We start from the raw sequence: 18,313 nt of genomic DNA on the forward strand, positions 1-18,313 counted from the left end.
TTTAAACCACTCGAGATTAATCAGAATAATTGGTAATTTGAGTAGCATCATTAAATTCGGCTATATAACCATTTGGATACTATATTACTTGCTCGTTTCTAGAGTATGTTTACATATGTAACGGTCAGTAAGGAAATTCTAAAACAATTCAGTAAACTTTCGAGCGCGTAATCACTTGAAATGTTCTACACAATAAAATAACTAATAAGGCAAACAATGTATTTTTTCAGATAAGCAGCGAATAAACGAGGCAAACGTTTGGCTTACATTATTAAACTATTACCCTTCTTTTTACAGATTACTATCTGTATTACTATCTTCTTTTTACAGATACAAATTAAATTGAAGACACACTTCCCTAAAATGTACTTTTATAATTCCTTCCGCCTTGAGAAGTCACGATACTTCCAGATTTTCACCTTCAATCAAAATACTCAATTTGCTCTTGTTCAGCGCACTGCAATAAATATTTGCGGCTCTCTGTTGTTATTCTAGATATTCCGTATACCCAGTATTGTCTGTTGCCTCGACTCACGGCTCTTGGCTGTTGGCAGTTGGCTGCTGTTTGTGTGCCGTAAAAACTCATTGCCAGTTTGGGGCGTCGCTCAACTGGAAATGTGGCCAAGCCGAAGCGAAAACTGAAGCTAAAGCTGAAGCTGAAGCTGCAGGTGTCTGTCTAACCAAGTCATCTCACATATATTTACTTTTGTAGATATATAAAAATAAGTATATAGTGGATGTGCCAGCCTCCATGTAATTGCGCTGAGCATTTCTTTGTGCGGCCTAATTAGTGGCTGGCAGCCTGTTTTTCATTTTAGAGGTTTATAAATGATGTTCGTAGAAGCACTTCGTAGGCAGCTCAATTTAAAGGTCCAAACAAATAATTACAGCAATACACAGTTACAATTTGGTAGCAGACAATTTACTATTCCTCCATTAAATGGCCTTTTTCGTGGCTGACACGTTGTGGTAGCGAATCGAGAAGCGGCTAAAGTTGTGCGATGTGATCTCCTTGGTGGGCGTGAACTCCGCCCGCTCGATAATCGAGCGCGGACTGCCGAAATTCAGAAGCCAGAACTTCAGCTCGTTGACCTTGGGCAGGGTGCCCTCCAGCTGACCCTTCACCGTGCCCTCGTCCGTGTTCATCACCCACCCGCGCACCTGGTTCATTGTGGCCAGATCTCGGGTCTGCTTTCTCAGGCACACACCCTGTACTCGCCCAAAGAGCTCGAATCCGCAGGCGAAGATCTGGTCCGCTGGCTGCATCATGTTTAGTTTGCTTTGTCTTTTCTAGAAATAACTCCGACTTAATGTTGATCGAGAGGGAAACTCCACTTGTTGAAATTTAGTTGATTTTTGTCAGTTTTCGTTACAGAAATGTCGGTGGCTCCTGGATTCGCTTAAGGAGTTAAGAGTTTCCTTTTGGGGCAATGCGCTTTGTAGTGTACAGTGAACCTCTAATAAAGTTAACATAAGAGAGCTCAAATTGATTGCTAAACTGGTGGGTGTCTATGATATCGCCATTATGTGATTAAATTCAACTTTAAGATAGAAATAGGAAGTTTTCAGCGTAAAAAGGAACAGTGTATCGGCGAGAGCGCTAATGACATTGTATCTATTGTATATCCATCGCATATAGCGTATCCCATATCAGCACTGGGGACTCATAAATCACTTGCCACACTCATTCACACACGCACACATCCACATGCGACGCCAAGTTCATCTCATGGCAATCCAATCAACTGGCAATGCCACAAAAGTTTGCAACCACCAAACCAGAGGCGAAACCCTCCCCCTTGCCACCAAAAAGCCCCCTCCCCTCTACAGCCAGCGGACACACGAACACCCCCCTCGAAAATGGCAAAACACCACCTATGGGCAGCGAACAATAACTAGCGAGATAAACAGACAACATTCGGCGTTAATGCAAACGCGAAACCCCGACATCGCAGGCGATACTAAGGCAAATATTTAATACGATATTTATGGGCTAGGCACAGGATCAAGTGGTAGCGGGATGGGAGACGAAAAGAGGCAGAGGGCCTGGGAATGAGGTCCTTTGAGCCAAGGTATTTGCAAAAGAAGTCTGTGATAAATGACTACAGCTACAAGTACTCGTCCCCCAGCTGCCAAACATTTGGTTGGTTTTCCATTGACTACATAAATTGTACTCCTTCACAATTACTTCTAAGGTTTAGCTTATAAAGAAAGACTATTAAATATTAACGATTCACTATATTTTTTTAAATTTACGGCTTTGCGTTTTTTCTGCCTGATACCTAAGGCTACCAAAAACCAAAAAGATATTTCCAACGATTTTCCTCCTGCACTGTATACATTTCAAGGAACCGAAAATACGTACATACATACATACCATACGTATGTATGTTGAAATGGCCCTAAAGCTGTCAATTTGGTTAAGCGAATTTAAAAGTTTTCGCAAAGTGGAACCAAAGGCTTCCAATTTGGCCGGCACACTGTGGCCAATCCAACTCGAACTCCGTCGTGTGCCCATTCAAATGAAACAGCACGAGCCTCGGGTTCGTTTCGAGTTTCAGGTTGGATTTCAGGTTGGATTTGAGACCGCCGCCGTCGCCATCGCCGTCGCCTCCATCGAAGTCGCAGTTCCGTCGCTGCCTCCGTCGACGTCCGTTCGATACTGTTGTTGTTGCAGTTGTTGCTGCTGCTGTCGAGCCGAAGGTGAGCAAGCCAAATCAAACAAACCGAAGCGCAGCAAAAAACAACAAAAAAATGTACGTTGAAACGCTTGAAGGGACTTCGCATGCCTCGCCGTTGGAGCTACGAACGGGTGTATAGGTATACATGTAGGTATGGCTATATCTATAGATACTGTAGCTCATGCTGTTGCTGCCAGAAACTGCGCTTCAATTGCGACAGCAACAACACAACACCACAACAACAAGTCAGTCGGTAAACAAAACTCGGCTTCTCCGAAGGCAAACTGCGTGAAGTCGGAGAAAGAGAGCCAAAAGCCAACGCCAGAGAGCGAGAAAATGAGTGATCTTGCAGAACGGATAAACACCAGATAAGCACAGCTAGCAAGGAAAATTCAACAGCACTGTATCACTGCGATCGGAAAAGGGGAAGTCTATATAATGAAGTTATCATGTTTTATTACTAACTGCTGAAGACTCTGAAAATGCGTGAATTTATTTCTTAAGTAAGTTATCAGCTGATTGCCAGATGAACAACATGTTACTCGGAGTTGCCTTAACTAATCTGAACTTTCATATTTTCATCTATTAAACATAAACATATTAAACATGAACGTATTAAACATAAACGTACGAACACCAATGCAAACAATTTTTCGGAATGGATAAAAGTCAAAGCATTTTCCTATCATTGAGTTCAAAACTTTTATTGTTCAGAACGTTTGGCCGCCAAGCCGAACGGCGCCAAGCACACACACATTAACATTAACACAAATCAAATCGGAAAAGGCGAAACAAAAACAACAACAACCTACAACAGCAAAAACAACAACGTCAGCGGCAAGAACAACAATTAAATCGAAATTAGAAATAAAAAAGTACAGTACTTGGTCTTTTCCAAGCCCACAGCGTTTTCCCCAACGTTTTCCAAATTGAATTGAAATGCAAACGAAAGCTAAATACTAAAATTAGCTTAAAATAAGTAAGGCAGACAGGGCAATACCAACAAGTGAATAGAAAATCAAAGCGAAGCATATAAAACGGCGATAATTCAAATGCAAAATGTAAACACTTCAAAGCCGCGCGACGGGGAAAGCGGGCGGAAAATGGAGGAAAAGCTGGGAAAAATACAACTACAGTGGCATAGGAAAATCGGAATACCAAGAGAAAGAAGTCGAATGGCTTCGGAGTTCAAAAGGGGAGTGCTTGGGTGAGCAGTAACTCGCGGTACGAAGACTTCACTTCGCCACACACACACACACACACGCACGCACATTGATTTGTTTACGCAAATGACAAAATTATTATGCAGTGCAGGCAGAAAAATGATGGCCCCTAAACAGACTGGATATAAAGTGTTGCTCAAAAGAAGGAATATAATCCAGAATTTAAATGGAATTATATTCTAATTAAAACACGGATTTACACTCATTCCAATCTGATTTATCTTGGAAGTCGGTGGAATTTACGAGAATCCGCTCATAATAGGGTTATAAACACTCAATCACTGAGATGTCCTACGCTGCGTATACGTAACCCGTGATCTCGGCTTCGGCTTATCAGAATAACTCGACGATGATGCAAACATTCCAGTAATGGCGACTCCTTAACGCTCGGATACTTAGCTTAACTTACGGTTTTATCTGCACAATATGCTTATTTACACGGTACAACAATGCGTTGATGAGACAAACAACGGGGGAAACTCACCTGCAACGAGAGGAAGAGAGACAAAGAACTGATTAGCCACAAATGCAGCGTAAACGCAATGAGAATGATAAATCAACTGGCTAAAAATACAGCAAGCACAACGTCAACAACAACAAAATCACGTCAGCGGCCAAATAAGGCAAACAATTGCAAAAATCTGCATGTTGACGTCTCTGCCGGCGCCGACTGTGCAGCTGCGTCGCAGTCGAGAAGCTAAAAATATTTCACTCGGCTCGCTTAGAAAATCCAAAATTAGCTGGCACGGCGTGCGCACAAAATCCAAAATGAGGAACACAGAATGAGGCACAGTGGCATGCGATCTATTCCTTAGCACTCAAAAACCAATAATGTCAGTATATAAAAATTTGGCTGCTAATTATTTTATTCATTTTTAAATTTCCTCAAATTCGAACTATAAAGTTGAGAACTACACTTAAAACTCGATACAGTATACCAAATCAAAAGTTTTATTGCTTTTTCCCAATAAGTTAACCAACAATTTTATTATTTTATTAATTGTTCAAAATGAAATATAATATTTTCATTAATTAATAGGGTGATATATGAATATTTTTTCCCCAAACGAGCAGAATTTCGCACTCACTGTGCGGTGTTCGTGGCGTCACCGTTGAGCGACGGCAGAGGCCGAGGCAGAGGCTGAGACAGTGACGGCGACAGCGATGCCAGCGCCGACGCTTACAGCGTACGACAGCAGGTTGGCAGAAAGTCTGCCACTGATAACGGGAAATGGCATGCCAGCAACAGCGGCAGCAAAAGCAGCAACAATAAGGAGAGCCATCGACATTCACTCACTCACTCTCTTTCTCTTACTCTTGCCGGCTCCCCACTTTACTCACACATTCACTCGTTGGCGCTCTCGCCTCTTTCTCACTCGCAGTGGCCATGTCTTCTATGCTCTCGTGGCTGGCAACGCTCACGACAAAATAAACAACAAATGTAAAGTGCGCCCCTTTAGCAATGTGGTGTGCACTGGTAAAAACCAGATAATGCAATTTGAGTTAGGGGAATCATTTTATAGATATATTTGTTTAAATCATTAAGTACAAAACTAACATGTAAAATAAAATAATGTATCGGATTTCCGATTATCCCCTGAATGTGCATTGAAATGTGCGCTTTAGATTATTAATTGCATTTCCCGGGCTATAATTTATTGTTGCATACTTCAAGGACCGTTTGAGATTTTTGTATTTCAAAAACATCTATTATTTCTGCGTGTGTACAAGAAACGCGGTCGCTGGGCCTACCCGCCACCCCCAAAACACCCAACCACCTAGGACAAGCCATGAAAATAAATATGTGGGCATAACAAAAATGAAAATTGTACGCGAAATGTGCCGCAAATGGCAGCAGATTTGCCATTAAAATTTACAAAGGGTCTTTCTCGGTGTTTCGGGATCCGAGTGGAAAGCCGAGAGAAAACGGGGCAATGACAAAGAGGACAGGGAAATGGAGAGGGAAAAAACATAGACAAACAGTCGGAGGTATAGCAAATCAAAACAAAACAAAGGAAACATCACAAAAACAAGCCAAGCAATCGCACTGACTAAGTGACTCCTTCCCTCTCTGTTCAACCCGTGGCAGGCACCTCGCTCGCACCCTCTGCTGCTAAATAACAGCTGTAAATTAACAGCGAGCGTTTTTAGAACGAGCAATTAAAGCTGTAATAAAGCAATTAGAAGTACAATTACCCAAAAGTTTGTCCAATTTGTGTGAACAAAATTAGAAAAGGTAAACAAGCCATTTTTGAAAGGATATATCATGTAAAATCATTAAAATTTAATATTTGCGAAAATAATATCTGCAATTATGCATTTTTTTAATGATCATGCAACATTAATTTTTGACACCCATTGCTAAAAGATTTTTTATTTGCCACTCAAGGTTCATAAGTCAGGTGACATAACACATACGATGGCCAACTATATCGGAAAAATTGAATTTTATGCTTCTGTTGTCAAGCACTGAAAGCCGCGCATATGTTTTGTAAATTAATTAAAGGTTTTTATTCGCGTGCGGATTGTTTAAATAAATCATTCACAGTGACAAAAACAACATTTTTTCGGTTAAATATAAATTACTTAGTTGAACATATTTTTTAATTTAAATTTTCCATGTAACTTTCGGTCGCCGCGCAAAAAATAGTAATATTATATTGGCTAAACGACAGCGGCAGTGCTGACAATACCAATTAGCCTCTCGGTCAAGAATAGTTGGCCAATAGTTGACAAGAACAAGCCGCAAGGGGAAACGGAGGAAAAAAGTGGTGTGAGTGAATGAAAGCTTTAATTAACAGGGCCAACTGTTAATAAAATTGTTTGGTAATGGGATGCTTTTTTAAAGAATAAAATGGGCGAAACTGTTGGCGTTTTAAAAATGTTATCCAAAAGTGATTAAGATATATGATCAATGAAAGAGCTGTGTATGCACGCAAAATACGCTATGAAATGAAATGGAAGGGTAAAGAGTAAATTTAATTCGTTAAAAATATTTAATTCAGTTCTCTCTTCAAATAAATAAAACACCATATATGAGGTGTTGTTTTTAAATTAACTCGGGTATTTTCGCTTAAATCTTTAATAAAATTACGTATACGCATTGAAAAATGTATTTTTTTTTTTTACCATTTTCGTAGGTTAAATACATTTTTGACTTCGAAACTTTGACATGTACCGCCTATTCTATGCAATTTCTGCTCGATTTCAGTTCCTTTTGTGTTTCTTTTCGTCTTCATTTTGACGGCAACGATTTGCAATCAACTTAATTGAATTTTGTTTTGATGCAATGACGAAGGCATAGTGCAAAAACGGGAGGAAAAGTGGGTGGTGGCAGCGGGGGCGGAGGAGGGGGGCGCCTCTCGAGGCGAAAAGGGTTGTCACGCCCTCTGCAATTGTCTTAGCTGCTTGTCGTCAAGTGGATTTGCTGGTGGAGAACTATAGTTGTTATTGCTGTGGCCTTTGTTGTTGGGCGATATTCAATTAAGCGACATCGTCGACGTCGCCATTTAACGAAATGCAATTTTCACTCTATTTATTTATTTTGCCTCAGTGTGAACTTTTGTTTGTTTATGTCAACGCACTGCAGAATAACAACAACAAAATCAGTTAATTCGATCAGCGAAGATTGAGGTGGCTTAAGAGCAGGGCAAAGTTACGTCGTCTGCTGTGGGGAGGGGGAGGTGGGGAGATACAAATTCGGTACTGGGAGGCAATTAACAGTATCCAGGCTGGCAAATTTTCACAATTTTTCGTCAATAATTGAGCAAGGAAAGCGGGCAGACAATCTTCATGTCCAGGACATGCGCACTTAAGCCAGCAACTTAAAGCCAGGCCACAAATTGCACAGAGCGTTGGGGACTGTGGGTATTGGGGGGGTGGTGGGGCAGTGAGTGGAGCAGGCGGGTGGAACGGGGGGAAGAGGGTGACAGCAGACCGACTGTTGTCCTGTAAATGTAAATGGCACCCACACACGAAGCGAAGGTGGTCTATGAGATTGCCTCGAATGCCGAATACCGTTAAGATTGTTACCAAAACACAGAATACTTCAGATATAGATAGTTGCCGAAACGGAAAGGGGGATTAGCCATCTGAGGGTGCACAGAGAAAAATAAACTACTTTTACACATATTTTCGAATTTTTTACCGTGCTCTACGAAATCTGTAAGAGTTTCTCGTACAGAAAATGCAACTTACTTAATCTTACAACCACCTCCTTGTTCTATTTTGTGCCTAAATGGCTTTTCGTATTAATAAATCTGATATATATTGTGTAAATTTTAAATGTATTTATGGGCTTGAAACTTCATTAAATGGAAATTAATGAAAAGACATTTTTCCTTCGATTTACTTTTTACTCTTTCACAGATTTTCTGACTTAAAGTGCATTACTTTTAGTCTAACATTTTTGGGCGGTGCATAGTCGTGCGGCATATGCCACAAAACTGTGCAACGTGCGGCTCCCTCGCTCCTTCTCTCAGCTAATGTAGACAAATTTTTATCGCCTGCTAAAGTTTTGTGGGAAATTTGCTTTTTTCTTCGGATGCCGAGCCCTCGGGGGAGGATTTTTGTAGGCGGCAGGACAGCAGACGAGGGATATATCTTGGCACAAGGGGTAGCAGACGATTTTGTGCTTGTTGACGCTAAATAGGCTTGTTTCTCTGCCGTTAATAATAATAGTTATGATTATGATGATGACGACACTGACGATGGCCCAAGATGATGCGAAAGTGTTGATAAAACACGGCGGATAACACAACAATTAGAGGAGGGGTACAGGGAAGTCAGTGAAGCTCCAAGGACCTCAATCAAAATTATTAATTTAGCAGCACATCCAAAAGTTGCTGATGACAGGACACAAGGGGTTTGGGTCAAGCCAAAATGTCAACGAGTTTGAAAATTGCTTCGATACGAGGCTATAAACCATAAATTATAAGAGAATCTAATAGGTGCACATCAAGAATGAAACTTAAAGCGTTAGGGATCATACCAAAACTAAATAACACCGAAAACATCGTTATATTTCGTTTAGAACTACTAATGGCTGTTAGTTTAAGCCTTTATTTTTGAAAATGGGAGCAACCAAAACTGGAATAGTTCTCCACCCGCGTAATACCTCCACTTGCAACTCAATGGAGCATTTGTAAATTGTTTAAACAAATCCTGCTCCTTTGCCTGCTTGAGCTCCTAATCACCAGCAAACAAAAGTCAAATCAAAAGCGAAGCCCAGGAAAAAGATTGAAACCGCACAGTGAAAGGGGCTTGAAATGGGGATGGGGCTGGAGCTGGTGCTGGTGCTGGAAAAATGGGAAATGCGAGGAAAACTGGAGAGAGAGTGTGCAGCTAACAAGCAAAACGTCAACGGCGAGGCTGACGAGAGCGACAACATCGTTGCAAGCGACTTCCAATTATTTTTTATATTTCTCTGCAGCAACAAAAGGCACTTCAGAACAGGGGCGTCGTTGCAAAGGGGGCATCTCCGCCTCGGCTGGCTTGGCTGATGCAAAAGTGGATTATGTGGCTGCCTCAACAATCTTCGTTTTTTTTTCACCCCATATTTTGTTCGTTTTCGCTTTCCTTGCACTTCTTGGCCAAGCGGAGGGGCGTGCGTGAAAAGTGGGCGCGGCACTCAATAGTGTGGCACAGTTTGTTGAGGGGGGGAAATGCAGATGGGTATGGGGCTTTAGGTGTTTTTTTTTTTTTGTTAGGGTGTTCTAGGGGCTGGATCGGAGTTTGTTAGGCGGGAACAACCACAAGCATTGATGGGACGCTCCATGCAAATCGCGGAATTACTACTGCGTTCAAAAAACATAAATCGAAAATCAAAGTAAAGAACTAGGTAAGAAACTTATTCTAACTAAACCCAATAGTTCAGTTATAGCTGGGAACTACATTATGAAATACATCTAACCTAGCTAGCTTTTTGCATCTTTTAAAATAACAACATTTGTTGTTTTAATTTCCAAATGGCAGTTTCTTAAGTGTTTTATGTTACTTGTAGTTTGCTGTGTACAAAACTAAAAAATACCCATTGCTAAATGTAAAAACTGAAATCTATACCCAATTTTATATTCAATCGAAGCTAATAAAAAGAAGGGCCTGTGTTTTGGGTCTACATGCCATCGGCTGGGAAATCAAGTGGAGGAATACAGACTACAAATATTGAAGTCTTTCATGGTGCAAACAAAGCTTTTAAGCTTCGTTGAGTTTAACACAAATACACACAGACACACCGCCATACACACCATAATACATGTATAGGCACTCGCTCTGATATGGGGACCGACCTGCCACGCCCCCTTTCGCAAGTCACCCCCCTTTGGAACCACAGAGGCGCCCCATAGCAGAAGCTTCAAAACCAACGAGCAACAGCAAGGGGAAGAGGCGCAGAAATGGGGGGTCGAGCATGGGAAAGTGGAGAGAAAGAGAGAAGGGGAAGCGGGCACACGTTGCCTGCCATATGCGACACTTGAGAAGGAAGGAGGGTGAGCCAGTGGGGATGGGGCTGGGGCATGGGACATGGGCGCCGGTTCGCAGAAGGTCGTTGAAGGGGGCTGACTGCCGACTGACTGACTGAAAGAGACTGCGTGCCACGACTCCTCGTTGCCCCATGGACACACAGTATCCGCAAAAAGGTTGCAACCCCAAAAAAGGTGCTTTAAAATATTAAGCAAGCCACCAGATACCCAGATACAAATGAAACACTCATATAATATGGATAGGGAGTTTCAGGAGCTTGCTATAGAGTTATATTCTACTTAGGGCCGTGATTCATGTGTTGGAATATACAGAGAAGATTCACTCATTTAGTGGATGATTAATATTTCATTTCTAGATTTTTTATCTGCTAGTTTCCATGAATTCTGATTAGGAGTCTAGGAAACTTTTTCTGAACCAAACAGGCTACACATTTTTCTTTTCTAAATGGGAAAAACATCTATATAAAATATGCTTTTGTATGGCTCTATTTGAACTTTTCTAATCCACTGTGCTCACGCCGTGCGTTCCTATGCTTCAGGTTATATGAGGCCGCATGCTCTGTCCCGCTTGCTCGCCTATGGCTATCTCTCTCCCGCTGCTCCGATTCTGTCGCTACTGCGCTCTGCAGACAAATTTCTATAAATTATGCATTGTGTGTGTAAACACGACAAGTGGAATTGAAATTACGGATTTAAATGTGAACCAAAGATATTTTATAGCTATCTGAGTGTGCTTATACTCGCATATACATTCAATGGTTGCAAAAATGAAATAAAATCAAATCGAAACGAAACGAAACGAAACGAAACGAGTTGGGTGGAAAAAGGGGAGTGCAACCCTTTTGCCTTTTGTCTCAGCTGTTCGGCTTTCATCGGCCGACAAAGTTTCGCAAATGCACAAAATCAACAATCTCATAAATTTAATTGCTTCAAGTGAATTCTGCCGCCAATTGTCCAGTTGCAAGTCCCCTCGGCACCCCTTTGATCCCACCATTTTTAGTCGTTCCAGTGACTGTGCCTTCCTCGTTGTCTCATTGTCACCTTTTGAACTTCCGGCGGCGGCGGCGGCGGCGATTTCGGTACTCGCTTCTCGCAGTGTATGTATCACCCTGGGCAGAAAAAGCACACTACGACACACAGGGGAAAAAAAAAAACCAACTCAGACGTAAACTTTTTCCACATGTCGGATGGACACTCATTGTCTCACATCCACGATTCATTTAACATTTCTATTTGTTGGAGCCGAGTTTTGTTTATTTGCAAACATTTCGTCACTGCTGACATTGATGACTATGACGTTGCGCCTCCTTTTCGTTTTTCGTTTTTGCCTTTTGCCAGCCGCTTTGTTTTTTGTAAAATGCCCATTTATTTTTAACATTTTAAAACGTCAACAGTGCACACAAAGGCCGACTCAATGACGCAACGAGCGCGATTAAACTCGCACTCAGTATGATGGTGAAAATGGTTTATCGCATTTAAGTGTAACACTCATTATGTCTGGTGATATAAGCAGTTCAAAATACGATTTATTTAAATTGTACTTTTGCTGATTTTTCTGCAAACTTAATATTTAGCTTGTTCGGAGCCCATTTTTAAATTTAAAATTAAAAATTTGGTAACTGCTCTTTCTACTTATGTAACTTATAAATATTTAAGTAGTTGGTCTTCCTTTTTTTTAATGCATACTTAAAACAGCAATAGTTAAAATGGGAAATTCAGTTCAGTGCAAAAGTATATTTTCATTACACTTGTATAGATGCAACTTTAGAAGCAAAGACCACATTCTCTACAACAGTTTATAACTAAACTAAATCGCTTAGTTTAAAATACTACTTTTAGTACAAAACTACTCAGATATAAAAGATTATGTGTAGAAAGAACAATGAGTACTGTACCCTTGTTGAAGTCTATATCATCACCTATGTAAACTTTGTCCCTGCCTCAAAAGCGACTTTTCGCATTTGAAGTCAATAAGACGGGTGAAAGGGGGTTGCAGATGGACATGCCGGTAGAAGGGGAGGGGGCAGGGGGGATGAGGGTCAAGTCAGGGGCGCATGCAGTGTAATGAATAAATGAGCATACAAATACGCTTTCACGCACACACGTGGCCGTGTATTTGTGCAGTTAATTTGCCATTTCCGCTCCAGTAAAGTAATGAAAAATGTTTTTTTTTCTACGGCTGCTGCTGGCCGTTGCTGTTCTACAAATCCCCGTAAAGTGCCCCCCAAAAACCCCGCCGTACACCAATGTTTGCCCCCATGGATTTGGTCAAGTGCCATTGTTCCAGGATTCGGGCTGCTAGCCATAAACGCTAATCACTTCGAGAGGCATTTGTCCATATGCCGTATATTAAGTATACGCCGCGTGGGCATCACAGAAGATGGAATTTCAGGGTGCACTGCCAACACGAAGCTCATTAGAGTATAGGGTCTGCCAGTTTTCCCATGCAAATTGAAAACTGCAGGTGGAAAACAGAAAACGGAATCTCATGAACGTTAAATACGGGGAGCAAATGCAAATGAAAACGGTTGGTAAGGGAAAAACATCAAGCAATCAATGGTGTTGGCTTCGTTTTAGACTCTGTTATGATGTTGTTGATGTCACATGTTGCACGGACAAAATCGTTATGGTTATTGGCAGAACGTTATAGACACAAGCTAAACAGCGGGGGGTGGGGGTGGTTTGATTTCGAAGGGTGGTTGTCGAAAACGGAAAGAGCCAAACATGATGAAAGTATGCGAATCTGTGATGGAAAAAATCTGGTGTAATACATATACACATTTTAGGGATGAACCGGACTTTATCAGGAGGATAAGATTGCAGTTGATAAATCTAAAAATTTTAGGTGAGCTGCAAAAGTATGTCTGTAAGTATCAATAACCCAAACGGACTCTATCAATTCTGAAAGTTTAATGGAATTGATTTGAAAGTGTGGCACAGACAATAAATCAATTCGGTGAGGGTAAAACTTAATACATTTTAAAGCGCACTGTCGCATAGGGGTGATTTTTAAAAGCATATTTTAATTTATCAACATACCATGATATGAGCTCATTAATCATTTATGAAGGCTAATGCTGTGGCATTTGTAACTAGAGTGAATTGTATTGTTTTCAGACTATATAGGTATATGATAGCAGATTAAATGTGATGCCGTAATTAACATAACTAACTTTGAAAATCATCTTTCCGAAATGCCATTATCATTACCATTACCATTACCAATTTCCCAGCTCCATTTGCATTCCCTGGACTGTTTTTATGGCCGGACAAATCAATCGAGCACATTTGCCTTTGACACACGAGCCGTGTTTGGCTTAATTTTGCATATAAAACCCGCTCTTCATCAGCTTTTCCATTTCCCGGCCAAGCGGGTCGGAGCTCATTTCATGTAATCGACACACAAATTGAATGCAAGCCCGGGGACCTCGACATCCTTTGGGATGCCGGCGAGGACCAGGAGGAGGACGCGGACGAAAATGTGGATGTGGAAGTGGATATGGATATGGATGTGGATGCCAAAGTGCATAAAGGAAGCCGAGAATGGCGCCTGACTGGCGTCATTCAAGGGTTAACTATTCCCATCGAAACGAACTGGTCATTTCAAGTGAAAAGCGTTCAAGTGCTGAAGATTCCACAAATATTTGCCACTCATCGAGAATGCACAACATCTTCTTGTCTGCCATCCTTTTCAAATCAAATTAATTAGCCAAAATACACTGTACTTTATGGAATATATATGTCGCAGAATGAGAGAAATCTTCATAATGCTGGGCAATTGTACATGTGGGCTGTAAGTAGGCTTATTGAAAATAAAAGTAAGTAAAGTGTATTCAAGTTAGCGTGTGTATCTGTGTGTTTTCCTAGCGGGCACATATCGCGTATGTGTGCATGTGTGTGTGTGGGCACAACTTCAAAATGAGTTTATCGATTTAAAAGGGCAGAGCGAAAGAGCAACAGCAAAAGCAAAGGACGAAAAGGGGAAGAAGTTCCGCCTGGTTTGTTTTGCTGATGATGTGTGGATGGCTCGCAAAATAAAAAAAAACGAGAATGAGTTCCCCCTGCCAACGCAATGAAAATCCCTAAATAAAAACGGAGGAGAAAAATAAGTGCGATTACCAGGCGATTATTATTTAAGGGTTAAAAATCTACAGCCAGCCACTCGACAAAACCGCACACACACACCCACCCACACACACACCTCCGCAAACATTTCATCATTTTCTGTTACGCCTTTCTCTTGTTTATTATTTTTGTCCTGGCAACAACAACAAGAACAGGCACAACAACTTTGCGACGACAAACGTAAAGCAATTAAAATGTTTAAGACAATTGACAAAAGCCAGACTTAAGAACTTAAAGCTCGCAGGGCCCAAAGAGCTTTGACGGCCCGAAAAACTCGAAGGATGGCAAAAGGATAAACGGCCGGATGGTCGGATGGCAGGAAGGCAGAAAAGCAGGAGGGCGCAGGAGGGCGATGGAAAAGCTCCTCTTCTTGTGGAAAATTGCATTTTTAATATGCAATGAAATTTGCCAAACATAATAAATAAAAGATGCAAAATTCATTGTGAATATAGGTGTGCATGTGAGTGGGCTTGGCAGCTCGCCCTCCGAACTTCCTCCTTTTCATGCAGCTTTATTTTTGAATACCAGTGCAGTGCACAAGGATATCACGCTCAGAAAAGAAACCTTTGAGGTGCATTTGTAATATACCACAAATTCTAACTTCAGTGGAAATGAGCAATGCGTGACAAACACGCAATTTGGCCCATTGTGCTAACGGCACAGTGGAAGAAATCGCCAATGTGCTGGTTAAAAAATATTTTTTTAAAAATATTAATAAAAACTAACAGCATAGGAACTACTAAATACTCTATATTTTTAATTTATCAAGATCCCATATGATTTTACTAGCAGGGTAAACAAAATTATAATTAGCAATAAAACCTAAACATGGCAGAAATGCATTAAATGTTAATAAACATATAAAAAGGGACACCGCTTTGATGAAAGCAATTCATTTTACAACTCTTGGCTGAGCTGCAATTCATTACCAAGACGATGCAATAAATGATAAGGAATTGAAGAATTTGCATTGCCTTTTGCAACATATTATGCCAGAAAGCGCGGCAATAATTTATGCCGGCTGCTATATGTATATCCCGCACATCATTTGCTATGTACAGTATATAATGCATATACTGCATATATCAATCCATGTATCCATGTACCCCCCTCATCTGTAGTCAAGTGCAGGCCGCATTCAGTTTTCCGTCTGCAATTCGTTTCCTTCGCTTTTTTCGGCTGTTTGCCTTCGCCCATTTCCCATCGAAATGGAATCGATTTTGTTGAAGCCACGCTGTCCGCCTTCCCCCTTTCCTGTTTGCACGCCCCTGCTTTTTGCGACTTACAGCCCCCTTTTCTTCTTTATATTTTTGTTTTTTTTTCTGAGCTGAACCCACTCAAGCCCCTCCATATATTCGTTAGGCCAAAAGACAGAGCACGCCAGGGGTGCAGACTGTTAGGTGAATCCCCTGGCCAAAGACATGGGCGGCGGGTGGTTGGCGAAGGGGGGTTTCCCCCACCCCAGTGGGCGGTGTGGCCATTTTCGGTCTGGCCCTGTGAGTTCGATGGCAAGGCGAAGATAAATGATGCATTTAACAAAAATGTGTAAAATGTTTGAAATACATAAATTTTCAACAAGTTGAACAAGAAAGCCTGGCGAAAAGTTTGGAATAATGTGTAATAAATAAAACATTGGGCAGCACAATGAGTGTAGTTTTTCTTAAACTTACAACCAGACATATTCAGGTGTTTTGTTAAAATATTTATAGCACTTTAAATGCTACATATAGAAATGCAGTTCTACGAACATTTTAAATGCGATTAAAACTTGCTCTTGAGGAATTATCTACCAGCTAAGTTTATAATCGCTTTTCAAATGGGTACTGAAATCTCTTTGTTTTCAGACAATGTGTAGTACCTAGTAATCAATTGATCAAAACGACAAATAAAACAGGTCCCCTATAGAAATTCAAAAGTTTTTCTCATGTTTATAGTAGAATTTCACCTTAACTACCTCTATTTATATAAATTACCCGCTCGCCGTAATGTAAGCAACTTTTTGGGCCACGCCCACGGCCGGAGGCGTTTTCCTTCTGAAGGAGCGATAAACAATGCCAATGCAACCACAACAGGCCAACTAGAATAGCAACAAATAATCTAAGCTTGCAACGATACGCCAATAATATGTTGTCACTTGTCAATCAAGATGCAACAGCAACGAAAACATCAACAACAAAAGCAACAACAAAAGCAACAACAGAAGCAGCAGCAGAGGCACTTGAAACAAACAACAATCTACGCGTGGAGTTGAGGCGGAAAAGCGGGAAAGTCGGTGTGGTGGCGGTGGCGGTGGGAGGCCGAAAAGGGGGCGGGGCAGATCGCTCATGCAACTTTTGTTTTGTTGACTGCGCTTCGAGACTTTGACTGACTGACTGACGGCTGTCAGAAAATGCCACACGACCCAAAGTGAAGTGAAAATTGGCAACAATGAGTGCAATACAACAAAGTAGAAAGAAAAATGTAATATAGCAAGTGGGGAAAAAGTGCAGCCAGAAGAAGCTGAAGAAGAAACTGCAACACGCGACTTTCCCAAATAAAATAAAAACGCAAACAACAACGCATTATAAACAATATGTTGGACTTGGCTTTTTGTTTTGTTGTTGCTGCTGGCGATGTTGCTTTCTTGTTTTGCATGTTGCACCGGCTACAAGCGGGCCGCAATTTGCAGCGATTTTCACCGGCAACCGCAGGCGGCGGCAGCAATCAGTAAAAGTTTTCCAAAACCGTAAAAGCAGCGAAATAAAAGAAATAAAAGAAATGAAAAGTGAAAAGCCAACTTAGATTAACCGCTCCCTGTCCATTTCATCGATCATTAAATCGCTGGCGAGATGCCAAAGGAACGGATGAGTGGCCAACGGCGAAATCAGAAAGCAATTAAATCATTCCAATTAATGAGGATCTATGGACTAACTACAAAACAGTAAAATCTGAAAAAGATGCCACTATTTGGGCAGTAAAATACGAACTAGTCACGTCTCAAAAGACTTTAAAATAATTCCATCAATGCATCAGCATAATTTTGATTGCACACAGATGCGGAAACGAAATATGTCTGCATTTAGTAAGTTAATTAGAAGACTGCATTATGAATTACTTAATGTGTGTACAAATGTTTTCTCTGAAAGACCGCAACTATGCCGAAGCATCCTCATCCTTAGCCGCGGGCCGAGCCAAATCCACTTTTTGCATATGAAAAGAATTCAAGTGAAGGGGGACAAATCATCAGCAACTACCAGTCAGCGATGAATAATTACGTGCTGATGGGAAACGAAGGGGCTTCGCACAGCACGGTAGCAGTGCCAAACGACACAAATGACTTGGCCAGGCGGATGCGGAAAAACTTTTCCACTCCAATCCACGCCGAACCGTACCGAACTTAACTGAACTGAACTGAACAGATCTCAGTAGTGCGGTAGTGCGGTAGCCAGTTGAGGAATAACTCACGTTCCGCGTTCAAGTCGCCCAGATAAAAGAAATAGAAACTCCGAGACGGATTCTGAATCAGAATCAGTATCTCGAGTTCGAGCTGGCTGTGGTAATTACAAGCTGTGATGGGGTCGCTTGACGGATTGTCGACAGAACTAACAATTATATAAGCCAGAGGCCGTCGAGAATCGCGGCTTGCATCACTCACTCAGAAAAAAAATCTTTTCATTCGCAAAATTGTATACACAAGTATATCCAACTTTTTTGCGGTACTGCCACTGCTACTGCTGATGTGCTGTGCTGCGCTGTTCAAGGTATTTTTCAAATGCAGCCAAAGGAACGTCAAAAAGTCAGCTAAGTAGTACCTACAATTGCTTGT

The 18,313-nt window shown here is 41.3% G+C and overlaps 2 protein-coding genes across 4 annotated transcripts in view; both read right to left on the minus strand.

The window, feature by feature from the left end:
- LOC6529874 (neurogenic protein mastermind) overlaps window positions 1-18,313 on the minus strand; it is a 66,880-nt gene that overhangs the window by 28,052 nt on the left and 20,515 nt on the right. The window lies entirely within an intron of this gene.
- Window positions 848-1,393, minus strand: LOC6529875 (acylphosphatase-2). The gene has a single exon (XM_002090796.4). The coding sequence runs from the start codon at window positions 1,267-1,269 to the stop codon at window positions 937-939; it is 333 nt and encodes a 110-aa protein (XP_002090832.1). The 5' UTR covers window positions 1,270-1,393; the 3' UTR covers window positions 848-936.

Source organism: Drosophila yakuba, chromosome 2R, assembly GCF_016746365.2.
Source record: "Drosophila yakuba strain Tai18E2 chromosome 2R, Prin_Dyak_Tai18E2_2.1, whole genome shotgun sequence".
Classification (NCBI taxonomy): domain Eukaryota; kingdom Metazoa; phylum Arthropoda; class Insecta; order Diptera; family Drosophilidae; genus Drosophila; species Drosophila yakuba.